The 15,713-nt window shown below is 45.9% G+C and overlaps 1 protein-coding gene across 2 annotated transcripts in view; it reads left to right on the top strand.

Moving 5' to 3' along the window:
• Nucleotides 1–15,713, top strand: part of LOC146035492 (torsin-1A-like) — a 21,298-nt gene extending 5,585 nt beyond the window's left edge. For both annotated transcript variants that reach the window (XM_083158984.1, XM_083158985.1), the window contains exons 3-5: nucleotides 6,246–6,421; nucleotides 7,394–7,521; nucleotides 15,200–15,713. In XM_083158984.1, the coding sequence (XP_083015110.1) occupies nucleotides 6,246–6,421; nucleotides 7,394–7,521; nucleotides 15,200–15,444 (549 nt within the window). In that variant the 3' untranslated portion in view covers nucleotides 15,445–15,713. The remainder of the gene's footprint in view (nucleotides 1–6,245; nucleotides 6,422–7,393; nucleotides 7,522–15,199) is intronic.

Raw genomic sequence — 15,713 nt, 5'->3', positions numbered from 1 at the left:
GGGGTAGAGAGGGAAGATACCCCTACAGACAAACCAACCAATGAGGCCAGGAAGACAGTTGGGCGCAGACTGTTAGAATACGGGCCAGTCTGGTCTCGATTTGTCGACGACAGATGGGTGTTGTAAATAGTTATGTCGGGTTACAAGATAGAGTTTGTAAAACACTCAGGGTACTGGAAAACAGAGTCCTCCATTCCTCAAACTCCTCCAGAAAGATCGGCTTTATTCACCAGCCTGAAGAATATGATTGACCAAAAGGTAGTGGTGCCAAAGGAGCAGGAACCACAAGGTTGGCACTCCAGATTTTTTGTGGTCAAGAAAGCGTCCAGAGGCTTCAGGACAATCTTGGATCTGAGGAGACTGAACTGCTATGTGATAGTAAAAAAAAATCAAGATGGAATCTGGCTCAAGGGGTTTGGTCTCAGGAAGTGAGTCAAAGCCATTCAAACATCAGGGAGATGAGGGCGGTTCTAATGGGCGGCAATTAACTTGAAGGCTGCTTGTTGGGGAGAGATGTGGTCGTGAGATCTGACAACCAAACTGTCATAGCCAATATATAGAGGCAAGGTGGAACAAGAAGCCGGGAGTTGATGGTGGAAGTAGCGAAGGTGTTCACCTGGGCGGAAAACCGGGTGAACAGTTTATCAGCAGTGTTTGTAGCAGGCACGGAAAACCTGCAGGCAGACATTCTCAGCAGGCATCTGGTATTGCCAGGAGCATGGGAGCTGTGTCCAGGGGTATTCAGAAAATTAGTAGACATGTGGGGCCTACAGATGGAGCTGGCTCCATCCATTGCCAGCGCCCTGCCAGATCCCTTTCAATAGTGAGCGCCGGCGATAGGGACTGGAACGCGCATGCGTCTCACACGCACGCGCATCCCAGTCTGGCGACTGCAGCACATTGGGTCCCTGCCCGTCTCCGCTTCAGGGAGACGGGCAGGGTTATGGGGGGGGGGGGGGGGGGGGGGGGGGGGGGGGGGTCGGGGCGGCGGGGACTGGCGGCAGCCTCTGTTTCCACAGGGCGCGTGCGTACCCCGTGCGCGCGTGCTCCTGTTGGTAGCCGGCCGCTGGCTGGGGCTGGCGATAGAATCGCCAGCCCCTGCAAAGATGTGGCCGGCTACATCTGTACCTCAAGTAGACCTGATGGCCACAGCAAAAAACGCAAAAGAACAGAGGTTCTTTTCAAAACATTGGGAACAATTGGACACTTTAACAGCAGAGTGGGGAGCAGAGTCTTGGATGCTGCCCGACCATGGCAGTCTGATTGGTCAGAACAAACTTTGGCGAGCCCAGCCATCCAGCTGGACATTGACGGCATGGCTACTGAGACCCGACTACTAGAAAATAGAGGTTTTTCAGGTCAAGTGGTTAGAACCCTACTTAAAGCCAGGAAATGGTCAACATCAAAGACTTATCATCGGATTTGGAAGAAGTACATAACCTTCTGTAGGTCAACAGATAAAGAAGCGAAAAAACTTCCTACTGTACTGGAGTTTCTACAAGCAGGAGTAGACCGGAATCTATCCGCAAGTTCCATTAAGGTACAAATTTCTGCTTTACTAGCTAGGTTGGATTTCAAGTTCGCAGAAGATAGCTATGTACAGAGGTTTGTGCAAGCAGCAAAGCAAATCAATCCAGTTTTTCATAGTCGTTTAGCACCATGGGACCTTAACTTGGTGCTCAATGCATTGGTTGAAGCTCCATTTGGAAGAGGTATCGCTTAAATGGTTGACCTTTTTAAAAGTTGTGTTTTCTAGTGGCGATTACTTCATCCAGAAGAGTATATGAACTGCAAGCTCTCTGGGCCCAACAGCCTTTTCTTAACTTTTTCGAAGAGAAAGTAGTGCTGAGGACTAACCCTCCGTTTTGTTCCTACCAAATGTAGTCTCTGCTTTTCATATCAATCAGGAGATTAGTCTGCCATCTTTTTGTTCTGATCCAACTAACTCCAAGGATGAGCGATTACACAAGTTAGATGCAGTGAGGGCACTTAAGGTGTACTTATGCAGAACAAAAGCATATAGGAGAACAGAGAGACTTTTTTGTTTTAACTGAAGGTAAAAACAAAGGACAAGGAGCCAGTAAAGCTACAATATCCAGATGGATAAAGACTTGCATTTTTGAAGATCAGGGGTCAGCAACCTCCGGTGGGACTTAAAGCTCATTCAACTAGGGCTATGTCGGCCTCCTGGGCAGAGAAGGAGGCAGCTTCAGTGGAAGAAATTTGCAAAGCAGCTTGCTGGTCCTCAGTAAACACACGTTCACTAGATATTATAGAGTGGACGTTGCCTCATCTGCGGACACTAAATTCGGTAGATAAAGTTCTAAGTGCGATTATATAAAAAATATATATAAAAAGAATGATTATTGGAGAAATAAGGTGGAGTAACCTTTGTATCCTTTTATTCAGTTGAATTGTCCAACCCTGTGGATTAACTGCTTGGGCATTACCCATAAGTTGGCTGCCATGGGGAGATAGAGGAAAGTACAGATTATTACCTGTTACTATGCTTTCCTCTACTCCACCATGGCAGCATTATTCCCCTCCCTCATGTCATATGTATTATTATGTTGTGATGCATTATTAATCTGTATAACCAAGACACAGAGGCCAGTGGGGGAGGAGCTTATATAGGGGCCAGTGTGTCTTTTGTTGTTGTTGTTTGTTTCCTTTCCAGATAACTACCCTGCAGGTCTTAACCCATTAGTTGGTTGCCATGGTATAGGAAAGCATATTAACAGGTAATAATCTGTACTTTCTCTTACATCCTGGCAGGGGACACTGGTTTACTGTGGGTATTAGAGCTGGGAAGCTGGGAGTTAGGCACACTAAAGACATTTGAACAAGCTGGCTCCTCCCCTCTAATACCCAGAAGCCCTCAGTTTAGAAAATTGTGCCGAGGGAATTGGTCACGATTTTTCCTGCTCCTACTTTGGGGCATAATTTGTCTTTGATTTTCACTAAGACCCTTCCTCACTTCATCTAAAAGTTGGGGTTCGGGTCTGCAGCACCCCTGGATTTCCAGTCAGTCAGTCGGGGTCTCAATAAAAGACCTCTGCCGGACTTTTAAGGTGTTCCTGCGGTCGCTCAGAAAAGGGACCGCCGTACATCCTCGTGGGCAGCACGCTTCAGCGGTAAGTACCCGCTTTCAGCGCCCCCCCCTCTCCGGCTGTCACCTGCACACTCTGGGGATGGGGCCGCGGAAGTGGGCGCTGGTGTGACTGGCAGCGTGGAGCGCGTCGGCGAATAGCGCTGACAGGCTCCATTTTGGATAATATGGAGGAGGGGGTTTGAGGCATGGCGCTGCCTCATGCTGCAATGTAGGTTAACCAACATGAAGATTTTAATTGCTTCATTACTGGTGCTGTTTTTTTTCTTCACATTCAGGAACTCACAGCTGGAGACTATTTAACATAGTTAACCCTTTCCTGGCTGGGCAAGGGTTTTGTCCTAGGGGAATTCAATTGGGCTTCATTGTGCTCCCCTCTGGTGCCTAGGGGCCCTTTAGTGTCTCCCATATAATTTCACTTTAGTTTGCAGTGTGTCTAACTTCTGTGTATATTGTTTGTGTGTGGTAATCTTCCTGGGGAACAATGACTAGCTGATCCAACACCAAAGCCTCACAAAAACTGTTTACGTGCACTTCATGTGGCATTAAGTTCACACAGTCTTCCCCGGATGGGCAAGCTACTGTGTGTGACACCTGTTTGGATGCTTCCAGGGTTACCTCTGACACGGTTTCGGCCACTCCCCAGTGGGCTAGCATGCTAGCCGGAGCTATGACAAAATTGTCATCTGAATTGGCTGAAAACCGCAGGTCGGAACCTGCATGGGCATCAGGCCTTACACAGCCGTGTATAGTTTTATGGTGTCTCTGTCCGCTGGACACGGCCCCATCTACATCTCAAAAAATGACCATTACCTCCCCATCCTACAGGATGTCAATACAGAGGATCAGGAGTTCCCAAATGATAATGTGGAAGAGGGTGAATGGGATGAGATTCAGGAGGATTTTCTCCAGGAGCCTGACCCGCCCACGGCCAGCATAGAGGCAGTTAAACAGGTTTTGAATTTACCAGCTGATTCTCAACCTGAACCTCAGGAATTTGATTTATACGGTAAAAATCATAGAAAACATCCAGACAAGCAATTCACCATTCCACGTCGCTTTGCCTCGGTGTATCCGTTTCACATTTCTGACATAGCAAAATGGGAAACTCCTCCAGTGGATGATTATGTCTCATCTGTCAAAGGAAAGTCACCTTACCCGTCCCGGGCGCATCCTCTCTTTTTTTTCCCCAAATGTTTTTATTAAAGCACTTGTATAAACACATACAGGACATGTGCATTTGCTTTAAACATAATTTGGATATCAAAAACATAGGATCACATTGTACCAGTATATGATAATGTTAAGTACATCAGTAATGACTTTGTTGTCTTACCTCTAGGGATAGTGTAGGGCGCATCCTCTCTTAAAGATCCGTTGGACAGGAAATTAGACACTACTTTAAAGTCTATCTATACCGCAGCCAGAACACAACTTCGGCCTTCCCTAGTTGTGGCCTGGGTGAATCGTGCCATGGTAAAATGGGCTGGCCAGTTGTTGGAGGGTTTGGATAATGATACTCCCAGAGGGGACCTCCGTGTCCTTGCAGAACATCTGAAGGAAGCGGTTTCATTCTCAGGTGATGCGGCAAAGGATGTTACAGGAGGATGCCAAATCTAAGAGAGCAGTGGAGGCAATGCCATTTACAGGAGATATTCTATTCGGTCCTGAATTGGATAAATGGATTTCTCAAGCGACCAGGGGTAAGTTGGCTTTTCTCCCATCAGCACCTCCGCCGGCTCGCCGCCCTTATACAGGTCCTTCCTTTTATTCATTTTCTTCCTCAACAGTCCTTTCGAGGCAGAGGTAGAGGACTGTCCGCACCATTTTGAGGTGGCAGAGGTCGTACACATGTAAGTTCCTCCGCCCGTCGTCAGGACCTCAAGCCCTTTTAAAAACTGTTGACACAACGGCTTGCCAGCCTTCCTTGGCAGCCCACTAGTGGGCGCCCGACTACTGGATTTTCACACCCAATGGCATGCATCGACGGAGGACTACTGGGCTCGTCAGGTGGTGGCGACCGGCTACAAACTTCAGTTTTCTATTCACTCTCCAACACTGTTCTTCACTACGGGTCTTCTGGTAGCTCCATCGAGCTCTCCCTCCCAGGGGGCTATCTTTGGAACCTCCCCACAGTAAACCAGTGTCCCCTGCCAGGATGTAAGAGAAAATATGATTTTGGTACCTGCCGGTAAATCGGTTTCTCTGAATCCGCAGGGGACACTGGTGACCCTTCTGGCTCGGTGTGGCCTGCCTGTTATTGTTTCATAGTCCAGGGACTAAGGGCCTTATTCTGGTCACTGCGGATATATCAGCGTGCATTCGGCCCGCCGATGTTATGTGTCTGCGCATGTGCAGAGGCATCTCTGCGCGAGCGGGGCGTACGGCCAAATCCCGCATGATATGTGAACACTCCGAACAGGGGGTGGAGAGGGGTGTGAAGGGCTATTTGGGCTCATTACCATATGCATACGCCCCACGTTTCATGGGCGTTCCCATGCAAACGCTGGGCATACGTATGGTAATGCGGCCGTGACGCACGTGTAGGGGGCGGACATATGACATCGCCGGATGTAAGTTGCCCGCCCAGATCCCTGCTTTTGCACGGAGAAATGACCGTGTGGTCTGAGGTTGCGGGAGCTGGTGGAGCACTCGGTCCTGCAGCCGATGGTCTGCGACCATCGAATGATGGGGGAGGTTCCCTTAGATGGAGGAGGCGTATTCCGTGTAAAATACACGTGCGGTCCGTTCGGCCAGCTTCTTGCCGCGTACGGACGGAGTTGGCGATCCGTATGGAAGGCGGGGTTTCGCGCGCACGGTCCTGGCCGCATAATCGGATCCGGACGCACCGACCAGAATAAGGCCCTAAATTATCCGGTTGGATGGTTACTTTGTTTAGTTGGTTCTCCATCTCCCCTCTTCTCCCAATTTCCTAAACTGAGGGCTTCTGGGTATTAGAGGGGAGGATTCAGCATGTTCAAATGTGTGCCTAACTCCCAGCTCCGATATCCACAGTAAACCAGTGTCCCCTTCGGATTCAGAGAAACGGATTTACCCGTAGGTACCAAAATTCTATTTTTTGCTTGTGCCTCTGTATCTGAGGATTAACCAACAGTTATGTCTATCATTATAATAGGACCAGCTACAGTCCAAGATCAGGGAGAGTGTAAAAGCCTGTGAGACCTCCATCTTTATATTTGACGAGGTGGATAAGATGTATCCAGGACTTATTGACGCCATTAAGCCATTTCTGGACTACTATGAAAATCTTGATGGAGTCTGTTATCGAAAAGCCATCTTCATCTTCCTTAGGTAACCTGGAGACCACAAAGTTCAGCTCACTGCATATCATAGTGTTGTCACTTGTTCCTAATAAGCCATTCTTGTAATTATTGGTATTGTCTACTAAATAATGTTATTATCCCATCTTCTCTCTTGCTAGATGGTATTCATCTGTCTAAGTGATGGGAGATGAATGATACAGCACTATTCAATTGATCTTCTTTTTTTATTTTATTTTTATTGTGCTATTAGTGTCAGTTCAGCTACGTAAGGAAACTAAACCTGAGTAAACTAATTGATGGAATTCAAAAAGTCCAATTTGAGTGCTCAAACAAGTAACTTTTTGCATGTATCAACTCAACACCCCCTGGGGGAGGGGTGCTGAAGTGCAGGCTCTGGTTAACGATCATGCCTGAAACGAGCCACCCGTGAATAGCTCATTTGGGTGCCATTTGCTGACTGCCAGTGCATGATAAGAATTAAACCCCCGTCTCACCCAATGCCTTCTTGGGGACCGATTCAGTTAGCAGTGTTAAGCTGAGGTTTATACTGCAGGTTAACTTAATGTACAGTTTGTGATCTGTGGGGGGAGGTTCCACATGTTATCCCTTTTTACTGGCCAAATATATGCAACTTGAATGATTCCTAAGTGGGAATTCAATTGTTAGGAGCGCAGGTGGCACCCGACGGAGCTATTTAATTGTTCTGTTCAGGCATGATTGGTGAGCTGAAATTACTGAAAAGTGACCCGTTTGTGCGCTCAAATTGGACTTTTCGCATCCCATTTGTATAGTAAGCCACTAAACAGGGCTAAACCCGACGCTACTTAGAGCAATAAGGCAGGTCCATTTTGAATATCGCCCTGCGGTCTCATGTCACTTTAGAAAGGAGAATGGTCAAAATAAAACAATTGATTCTCCCCCCCCCCCCATACCCTGCTTTGTAAGTATATACTTATCTATCCCAGTTCAATAGTCCATGTTGGTGCATTTTGTTCCTCAGTAACACAGGAGGAGAGAAGATCTCAGAGCTAGCATTGAATTTCTGGAAAAACGGAAAGAAAAGAGAGGACCTCCAGCTGTCTGATGTTGAACATCATTTATCCCTGTCCGCGTTCAACAAGAAGGACGGTGAGTATGCAAATATCAAAAGGCTTTAAAACTTGATGGGATGGGAGTTCTTTTTCACATGGGATGTTGCTGTGGACAACCAATCAGAATCTACTTATTTATTTAGCACCTTCTAGAAGATAATAGTATCTGATTGGTTGCCCATAGCAACATCCCATGTGAAATAGAACTACCATCTTAGTAAATTTCCCCCATTGTCTGTGAGCTGGAATAGAAAATACTTGCTCCAGCAATTAGGGTATGACAAATTGATAAACACAATTAGGATCTTCAAAAGCACATGTTTTGTAGTTTGAGAAAAGAAAATACCCTATAATCTCTGACATTTTACTGGAAGTTTTCTGGGTTTTGTTTTTCTTTTATATATTAAATATCTACTTTGGCTTATATTGCCTGTAACAGGGCAGAAACTATAACTGATTAGCAGCCATCAATGTTCCCTGCACCGGAGGAGTGTGTCGGGACTTGGGCTTTTATTTAAAATTTTCCATAGACATTCATACAATGCATATTTACCCACCTGTGGCTTAGATCAACGGTTCAGCTACCATCGGTGCTGGGAGTGCAGCTGCTATGGGGCCCAGAGCTAAGAGGGGCCACCATTCCTGTCAGTTACATGTATTATATACAAGGGCGTAGCTACCATAGGTGCAGGGAGTGCAGCTGCTATGGGGCCCAGAGCTAAGAGGGGCCACCATTCCTGTCAGTTACATGTATTATATACAAGGGCGTAGCTACCATAGGTGCAGGGAGAGCAGCTGCCATGGGGCCTAGAGCTGAAAGTTGCCACATTCCCTGTCACATACAGGGTGAGCTGCCATAGGTGCAGGGAGTGCAGTTGGTGTGGGGCCCAGAGCTGAGATGGGCCACCTTCCCTGTCACGGTTACATGTATTATATACAGGGGCATAGTTACCATCGGTGCAGCTGCTATGGGTCCGAGAGCTGAGATGGGCCACCTTCCCTGTCACAGTTACTTGTGATATATCCAGCAATGGTCCTCAATCACCATCCTCCAGGCATAACAAATAAAAAGGTACTCTTTACCTAGCACGGCGCCCACGATCTTCATCGTGGGCATCGTGAGGTAAAAAATCGCGTCGGTCGCGTCGTATGCGGGCTAAAGATGCCCGGACGCGACGCGACCGATGCGATGTCCACGATTTCCCATTGAAAACCATGTTAAACATGGACATCGCGTCGGTCGCGTCGCGGCCGGCCATAAATGTGCACACGATGGCCGCGACGCGATGCCCACGATTTGCCATAGGAATCAATGTTAAAAGGCCCGATGGACACGATTTTCATGTTAAATGGCTGAATGGACCCGATTTTACCATAGGAAAAAATGTTAAATGGGCCTTAGAGCCCAAATACTTACCCTGAACTCTGAAATGGCCCCCCAATTGTTTACGCCACCCCACGATCAACGTCAACCCGAAGCGTGGCGAGCGGCGGCGGTACGCGTCCTCCGACCTTTTCATACCCCCACTATCCACGTCGGCGTGGAGTTGAGAATAGAATAGTGTGGCGAGCCACCGAGCCCGAAGCGTGGCGAGCGCACGCGGATACCTGTGAAGCCCGCGAGGGGACGCGTATAGCTGTGAAGGTATCCGCGTCCCCTCGCGGGGCTCGCTGCGCTCGCCACGCTTCGGGCTCGCTGCGCTCGCCACACTATTCTATTCTCAACTCCACGCCGACGTGGATAGTGGGGGTATGAAAAGGTCGGAGGACGCGTACCGCTGCGCTCGCCACGCTTCGGGTTGACGTTGATCTTGGGGTGGCGTAAACAATTGGGGGGGCCATTTCAGAGTTCAGGGTAAGTATTTGGGCTCTAAGGCCCATTTAACATTGTTTGCTATGGTAAAATCGGGTCCATTCAGCCATTTAACATGAAAATCGTGTCCATCGGGCCTTTTAACATTGATTCCGATGGCAAATCGTGGGCATCGCGTCGCGGCACATTTATGGCCGGCCGCGACGCGACCGACGCGATTTCCATGTTTAACATGGGTTTCAATGGGAAATCGCGGGCATCGCATCGGTCGCGTCGCGGCCAGACATAAATGTACCCGCGATGCCCGCGATGGGCGCAGTGATAGGTAAAGAGTACCAATAAAAACACTTAGGAATAAGTATGGATAGAAGATGGTTAAATGAAAATATAGATATTTGATTCTAGTTTTTTAAGATGAAGAGGGAATAGTGCTTGCTTTCATGCAGAACATAGTATTAATACTAAAGGAATATATCATGATAGGCAATAATCAATAATAAGGTCATTAAAATATACTTGAATAAGATTAATTGATCGGGTAAATCCAGCAGATAACTTTTCTATGTCGCTGGACGTCGTATAATAGACTCAACTCAGTCCTCCACTGGGGATAGGATGTATTAAACAATATATATTTATCATTTTCAGATGTAATTGCCGGCGTCCCGGCTAGCCAGGGTCATTGAGGCCCAAATGGGTCTATTAGAGTGTCTTTTAAAGCGATATGGACAAGAATGTAAATTGGATTAAAAGTACTCACAGTACCTTGATGTCCCGTAGTGTGTGGTCCCCTATTTGATAGAAGCATCGGAGCTCGACCCTATCCCAGGAGATTTCACAGACAGATGTAGTGTCTGTGTCCCCGGTGCTGGGTTTAGGAGTGCTGGTCTGGCATGCTTGTGTGATGAGCACTGGTGAGCGCAGATGAATGATCAGTGGCAGAGATATATCAGCATGTAACTGCAGTGGATCTCCAGCTGGCCAGTTTTGCTGGGATCCTTAGTGCGCTAGGTGCCATATCACTATATTGAGCACTTTTCAGGGTCCTGTGTGTGCACTGGAGGAGGAAAGTCAACGCGTTGCGTCCCTTAAGCTAGGGACTTTTTCAAGACTGACAAATCCTCAAGGCATACGAAGAGTCCAAGTGTTATGGCTATCCCTACTTATTCACATATGGTCTAATCATGCTGACTGGTACAAATTAAATCACCTGTGCCTAAGCTTGGATAGCCGTAAAACCTGGGCTAATGGTATACTTTGACTGCTGTGGTAGAGGACCTCTGATACAGAGTCTCTGACCGTATTACCCTGCGCCCCTCCAAAAATATCCACCGTCATTGAAAAAAACCACACTAGAAGTACTCCTGCAAGGCCCTGATCCTTCCCCTCCCCCACAATTGATCAACACCTTAGCAACAAGCATTTAACCCCTATGGCAGCAAGCATGTATTCCCCAGTAGCAATGAGCATGAGCATTTATCCCCTATTGGAAGCAACAGTGTACAGTTTTTTTCCCCTCCTGCCAATTAGCAATTAACCCCCCCCCCCACCCCCCCCCCCCCCTCCCCGGCATTGAGTAAGGACCATGGCAATGAGCACGGAACTGCTGGTAACAAGATTGTAGGTGAGTGCCTAACAATGCGATTAATCCTGATTAAAAATGTTAACTGTTGCCCACCACATACATATATAGGGAGATTCAGCCTGGCACTCCAAGAGTGACTTGTTGCAGCAGCCGCCGGTGCCCTCCAGACACAATAGATAGATAGTAATACGATATATATATATATATATATATATATATATATATATATATATATATATATATATATATATATATATATATATATATATATATATATATATATATATATATATATATATATATATATATATATATATATATATATAGGATAGGGGGGGGCGGCGGCACTCAGCAAACAAATAAGACCAGGACTCTGGTTAAGTCACCAACGTTTCTGAGCCGGTGCGGCTCTTTTATCAAGGTGCAGAAGACAAAGATTTGTGATACAATCAAAGTTTAAATACCTTTCCAGCTCCCGCGCTGTCCACGCCAGCTGTCGGGTCTACAGGCTCAGTCTGATGACGTCACTGCTATCCACGCAGCCGGGCAGCAGCGGGGGAGGAGGGCGGGACATACACATTGCTGTAAAGAAAATTTAAATATGCATGAGACAAATATATGTGAATGAATCGTGATACAAAGCATCTAAAGGGCTTTACGCATATAAAATTACTGTGTCACTGTATGCGCCAGCTGTGAATAAATAAGAGCATACATATATGCAAATACAACAGTGAAACGTTAAAAACACTCCAAAACACTTCTAAAAAAGACTGGTGCAAACATGTGACATAATATGAAGACATAAATATAAACAAAGACAAAACACTGTGCACCCTGCATGTGACCCATGGCTTACTGCGTCAGGAATAAATGGAAGAATATTTTTATCAAAGCCAATGGACGCAGTCCATTTTTTTAAAAAATATGAAAATTCATACTCATAGAAAAGAATTAGCGCACCCTAGCACTATGTATCACTTCTGGGAACCATTTATGATATCCCCCATGTAATTTGATACATATATATAACAGTGTATTTGTAAGAGTTGCCGGAGTCGACTCTGCATGTGTTGACACCAATGCCGATGGCTATTTGGACCTATTGTTTAGAGGCCATTTTATAATAAGGTTGATTTCATAGAAAATAGGAATAGCCTGCGTGCTCGTTGAGCCCTTTAGGGGCCAATGTTTCTAGGCGGTAAATCCACCTGCTTTCAGCTTGACAAAGTGCCAAACCCCGGTCTCCCCCACGCTTTGGTATGGGGATTTGTTCAATTATCCGGTGACGCAGGGATGACAGCGGGTGTCTAGCCGTGGCAAAGTGGCGAGCCACAGGTTGCTCGCTGGTCCCTGTTTGGATGGCGCTTTTTATTGCAGACCTGTGTGCTGCTGCTCTTTCTTTAAATGCCCGTGTAGTTTTGCCGACGTAATGTCGACTACACGGGCAGCTGATGAGGTACACAACGTAACTTGATGAACAGGTCACTCTCTGTCTAATCTTAATGGGTTTTCCCGAGAATGGATGATGGAATGTGTCCCCGGCAATCATGAAGCTGCACGTTGTGCAGCCTATGCATTTGAAACACCCCACCCTCGGGACTCCCAAAAATGTCGACATGGTTTGTGTTGATGTGACTACATCATTTTTCACCAAGTAATTTTTTAAATTTTTACCTCTGGTGTAGGCGCACATCAATTTTTTATTATATAATGATGGTAACAGGGGGTCTGTATTGACAATAGGCCACTGGGATTTGGCTACGCTGTTAATAGCAGGGCTGTAAGCATGAAATGAATTAACCCAGATGAGTTTATCATCGATGTTTTTGGCACGAGACTGTTTGATCACCTCCTCTCTAGGTAGTCGGCTAACTGCAAGTTTAGATTTTTCTAACGCAAATTATCCCACCAGGGGATATGATAGGGATGCGTTAGAAAAATCTACACCAGAGGTAAAAATTTAAAAAATTACTTGGTGAAAAATGATGTAGTCACATCAACACAAACCATGTCGACATTTTTGGGAGTCCCGAGGGTGGGGTGTTTCAAATGCATAGGCTGCACAACGTGCAGCTTCATGATTGCCGGGGACACATTCCATCATCCATTCTCGGGAAAACCCATTAAGATTAGACAGAGAGTGACCTGTTCATCAAGTTACGTTGTGTACCTCATCAGCTGCCCGTGTAGTCGACATTACGTCGGCAAAACTACACGGGCATTTAAAGAAAGAGCAGCAGCACACAGGTCTGCAATAAAAAGCGCCATCCAAACAGGGACCAGCGAGCAACCTGTGGCTCGCCACTTTGCCACGGCTAGACACCCGCTGTCATCCCTGCGTCACCGGATAATTGAACAAATCCCCATACCAAAGCGTGGGGGAGACCGGGGTTTGGCACTTTGTCAAGCTGAAAGCAGGTGGATTTACCGCCTAGAAACATTGGCCCCTAAAGGGCTCAACGAGCACGCAGGCTATTCCTATTTTCTATGAAATCAACCTTATTATAAAATGGCCTCTAAACAATAGGTCCAAATAGCCATCGGCATTGGTGTCAACACATGCAGAGTCGACTCCGGCAACTCTTACAAATACACTGTTATATATATGTATCAAATTACATGGGGGATATCATAAATGGTTCCCAGAAGTGATACATAGTGCTAGGGTGCGCTAATTCTTTTCTATGAGTATGAATTTTCATATTTTTTAAAAAAATGGACTGCGTCCATTGGCTTTGATAAAAATATTCTTCCATTTATTCCTGACGCAGTAAGCCATGGGTCACATGCAGGGTGCACAGTGTTTTGTCTTTGTTTATATTTATGTCTTCATATTATGTCACATGTTTGCACCAGTCTTTTTTAGAAGTGTTTTGGAGTGTTTTTAACGTTTCACTGTTGTATTTGCATATATGTATGCTCTTATTTATTCACAGCTGGCGCATACAGTGACACAGTAATTTTATATGCGTAAAGCCCTTTAGATGCTTTGTATCACGATTCATTCACATATATTTGTCTCATGCATATTTAAATTTTCTTTACAGCAATGTGTATGTCCCGCCCTCCTCCCCCGCTGCTGCCCGGCTGCGTGGATAGCAGTGACGTCATCAGACTGAGCCTGTAGACCCGACAGCTGGCGTGGACAGCGCGGGAGCTGGAAAGGTATTTAAACTTTGATTGTATCACAAATCTTTGTCTTCTGCACCTTGATAAAAGAGCCGCACCGGCTCAGAAACGTTGGTGACTTAACCAGAGTCCTGGTCTTATTTGTTTGCTGAGTGTTGCCGCCCCCCCCTATCCTGTATCTACTCAGCTGGCAATTTGCTTGCTGACACGGAAGGCACCAGGAATTAGCTGCTTATTGTTGCTTAAACCATAAGACGGAGTGCCACTACATCCAATTGCTATATATTTATATATATATATATATATATATATATATATATATATATATATATATATATATTCTGTAGGGGCGGCACTCCACTGTGGATATAGATAGATAGATATATATAATCTGTAGGGGCGGCACTCTACTGTGGAAATAGTACAAACGTGCATGTGTGGGTAATCTGGTGCCCTCCGTATCAGGGATGCTGACCATATGCAAGGTGTGGGGGGACGGTGGCACTCAGCAAAGAAATACACCAGGCGTATTTAAAGCCAACGTTTCGAGGCACGGCGGCCTCTTTATCAAGGTGAAACAACAACCAGAACAGTGTAACAACAGTGAAATAAATACCTGTGGAGCCTCTTTCAGTCCTCCCTCGCCTGTACCCCCGGCGGCGCCTTCTGATGGCGTCACTGGAGGCGCGGCAGTGCAGGACGGACTCGCCGCACATCACGTGATCTAAACAAACAACATGTGATATATGGATACAAAAGTGTTCACATAGTGGACATATAGTATAGTATACAATCATAAGATATCCTATATAAGGATAATGGTGTGATCCTGTTAATGTGGATAGCTGAAATAGCACATGTGAAAAAATGCAAATGTAAAAAACATATACATGTACAAACATTTAAAAACAATCGCCACACTAAATATGATGTGTCTGTGCTGACACTTGCTCCATGTAATCTCAAGATAACCTACTATGAGCGGTGAGTGTGGTATTGTGTCCCGTTTTATGTGTACCATACTCACCGCTCAGAGTAGGTTATCTTGAGGTTATTTTTTAAATGGTAAGTAGTTTACTATACATTGCTGTGTGAATGTACCCTCCATCCTCATTGCTGTATACACCCAGTGGTAATAATGCCTGTTACCTGCCTGCCAGGCTGATGCCATGTTTCTGTATGCAGGTGGATTTTGGCACTGCAGCCTGATAGATAAGAACCTCATAGATTACTTTGTGCCGTTCCTTCCACTGGAGTTTGAACACGTGAAGATGTGTGTGAGAGCGGAGCTCCAGCGGCGCGGCCGCTTTCCGGATGAAGCTATCATCACAAAGGTGGCCAAGGACATGACCTTTTACCCGAAGGAGGAGAAAGTCTACTCTGTTAAAGGCTGCAAAGTTGTGAATACTAAACTGGATTATTACCTCTAATCAGCTTACTTTAACACCGTGTTCTAGGCTGATTGCCTTACAGTGGGATTTTAAAACAACATTAAAATATTAGGAGCAGGCTTGGTCTTGTTCATATGGTTCTTTGATTGCTGTATGACAGGATAAGGAAGACCAATGAAGCTGGTTACAGCAAGAGTGGAGTTTACACATGTTTTGTGGAGGACCATGAATCTTCAGTCCAGCAACTGTTCTGCTAATTTTTTTACAGATACTATGGATCACTTTGATAAAAGAAATGTTTTATATGA

The sequence above is a fragment of the Crinia signifera genome, chromosome 9 (assembly GCF_055691185.1).
Source record: "Crinia signifera chromosome 9, ASM5569118v1, whole genome shotgun sequence".
In the NCBI taxonomy this organism is placed as follows: Eukaryota; Metazoa; Chordata; class Amphibia; order Anura; family Myobatrachidae; genus Crinia; species Crinia signifera.
This window is presented reverse-complemented; position numbering and strand designations above follow the sequence as displayed.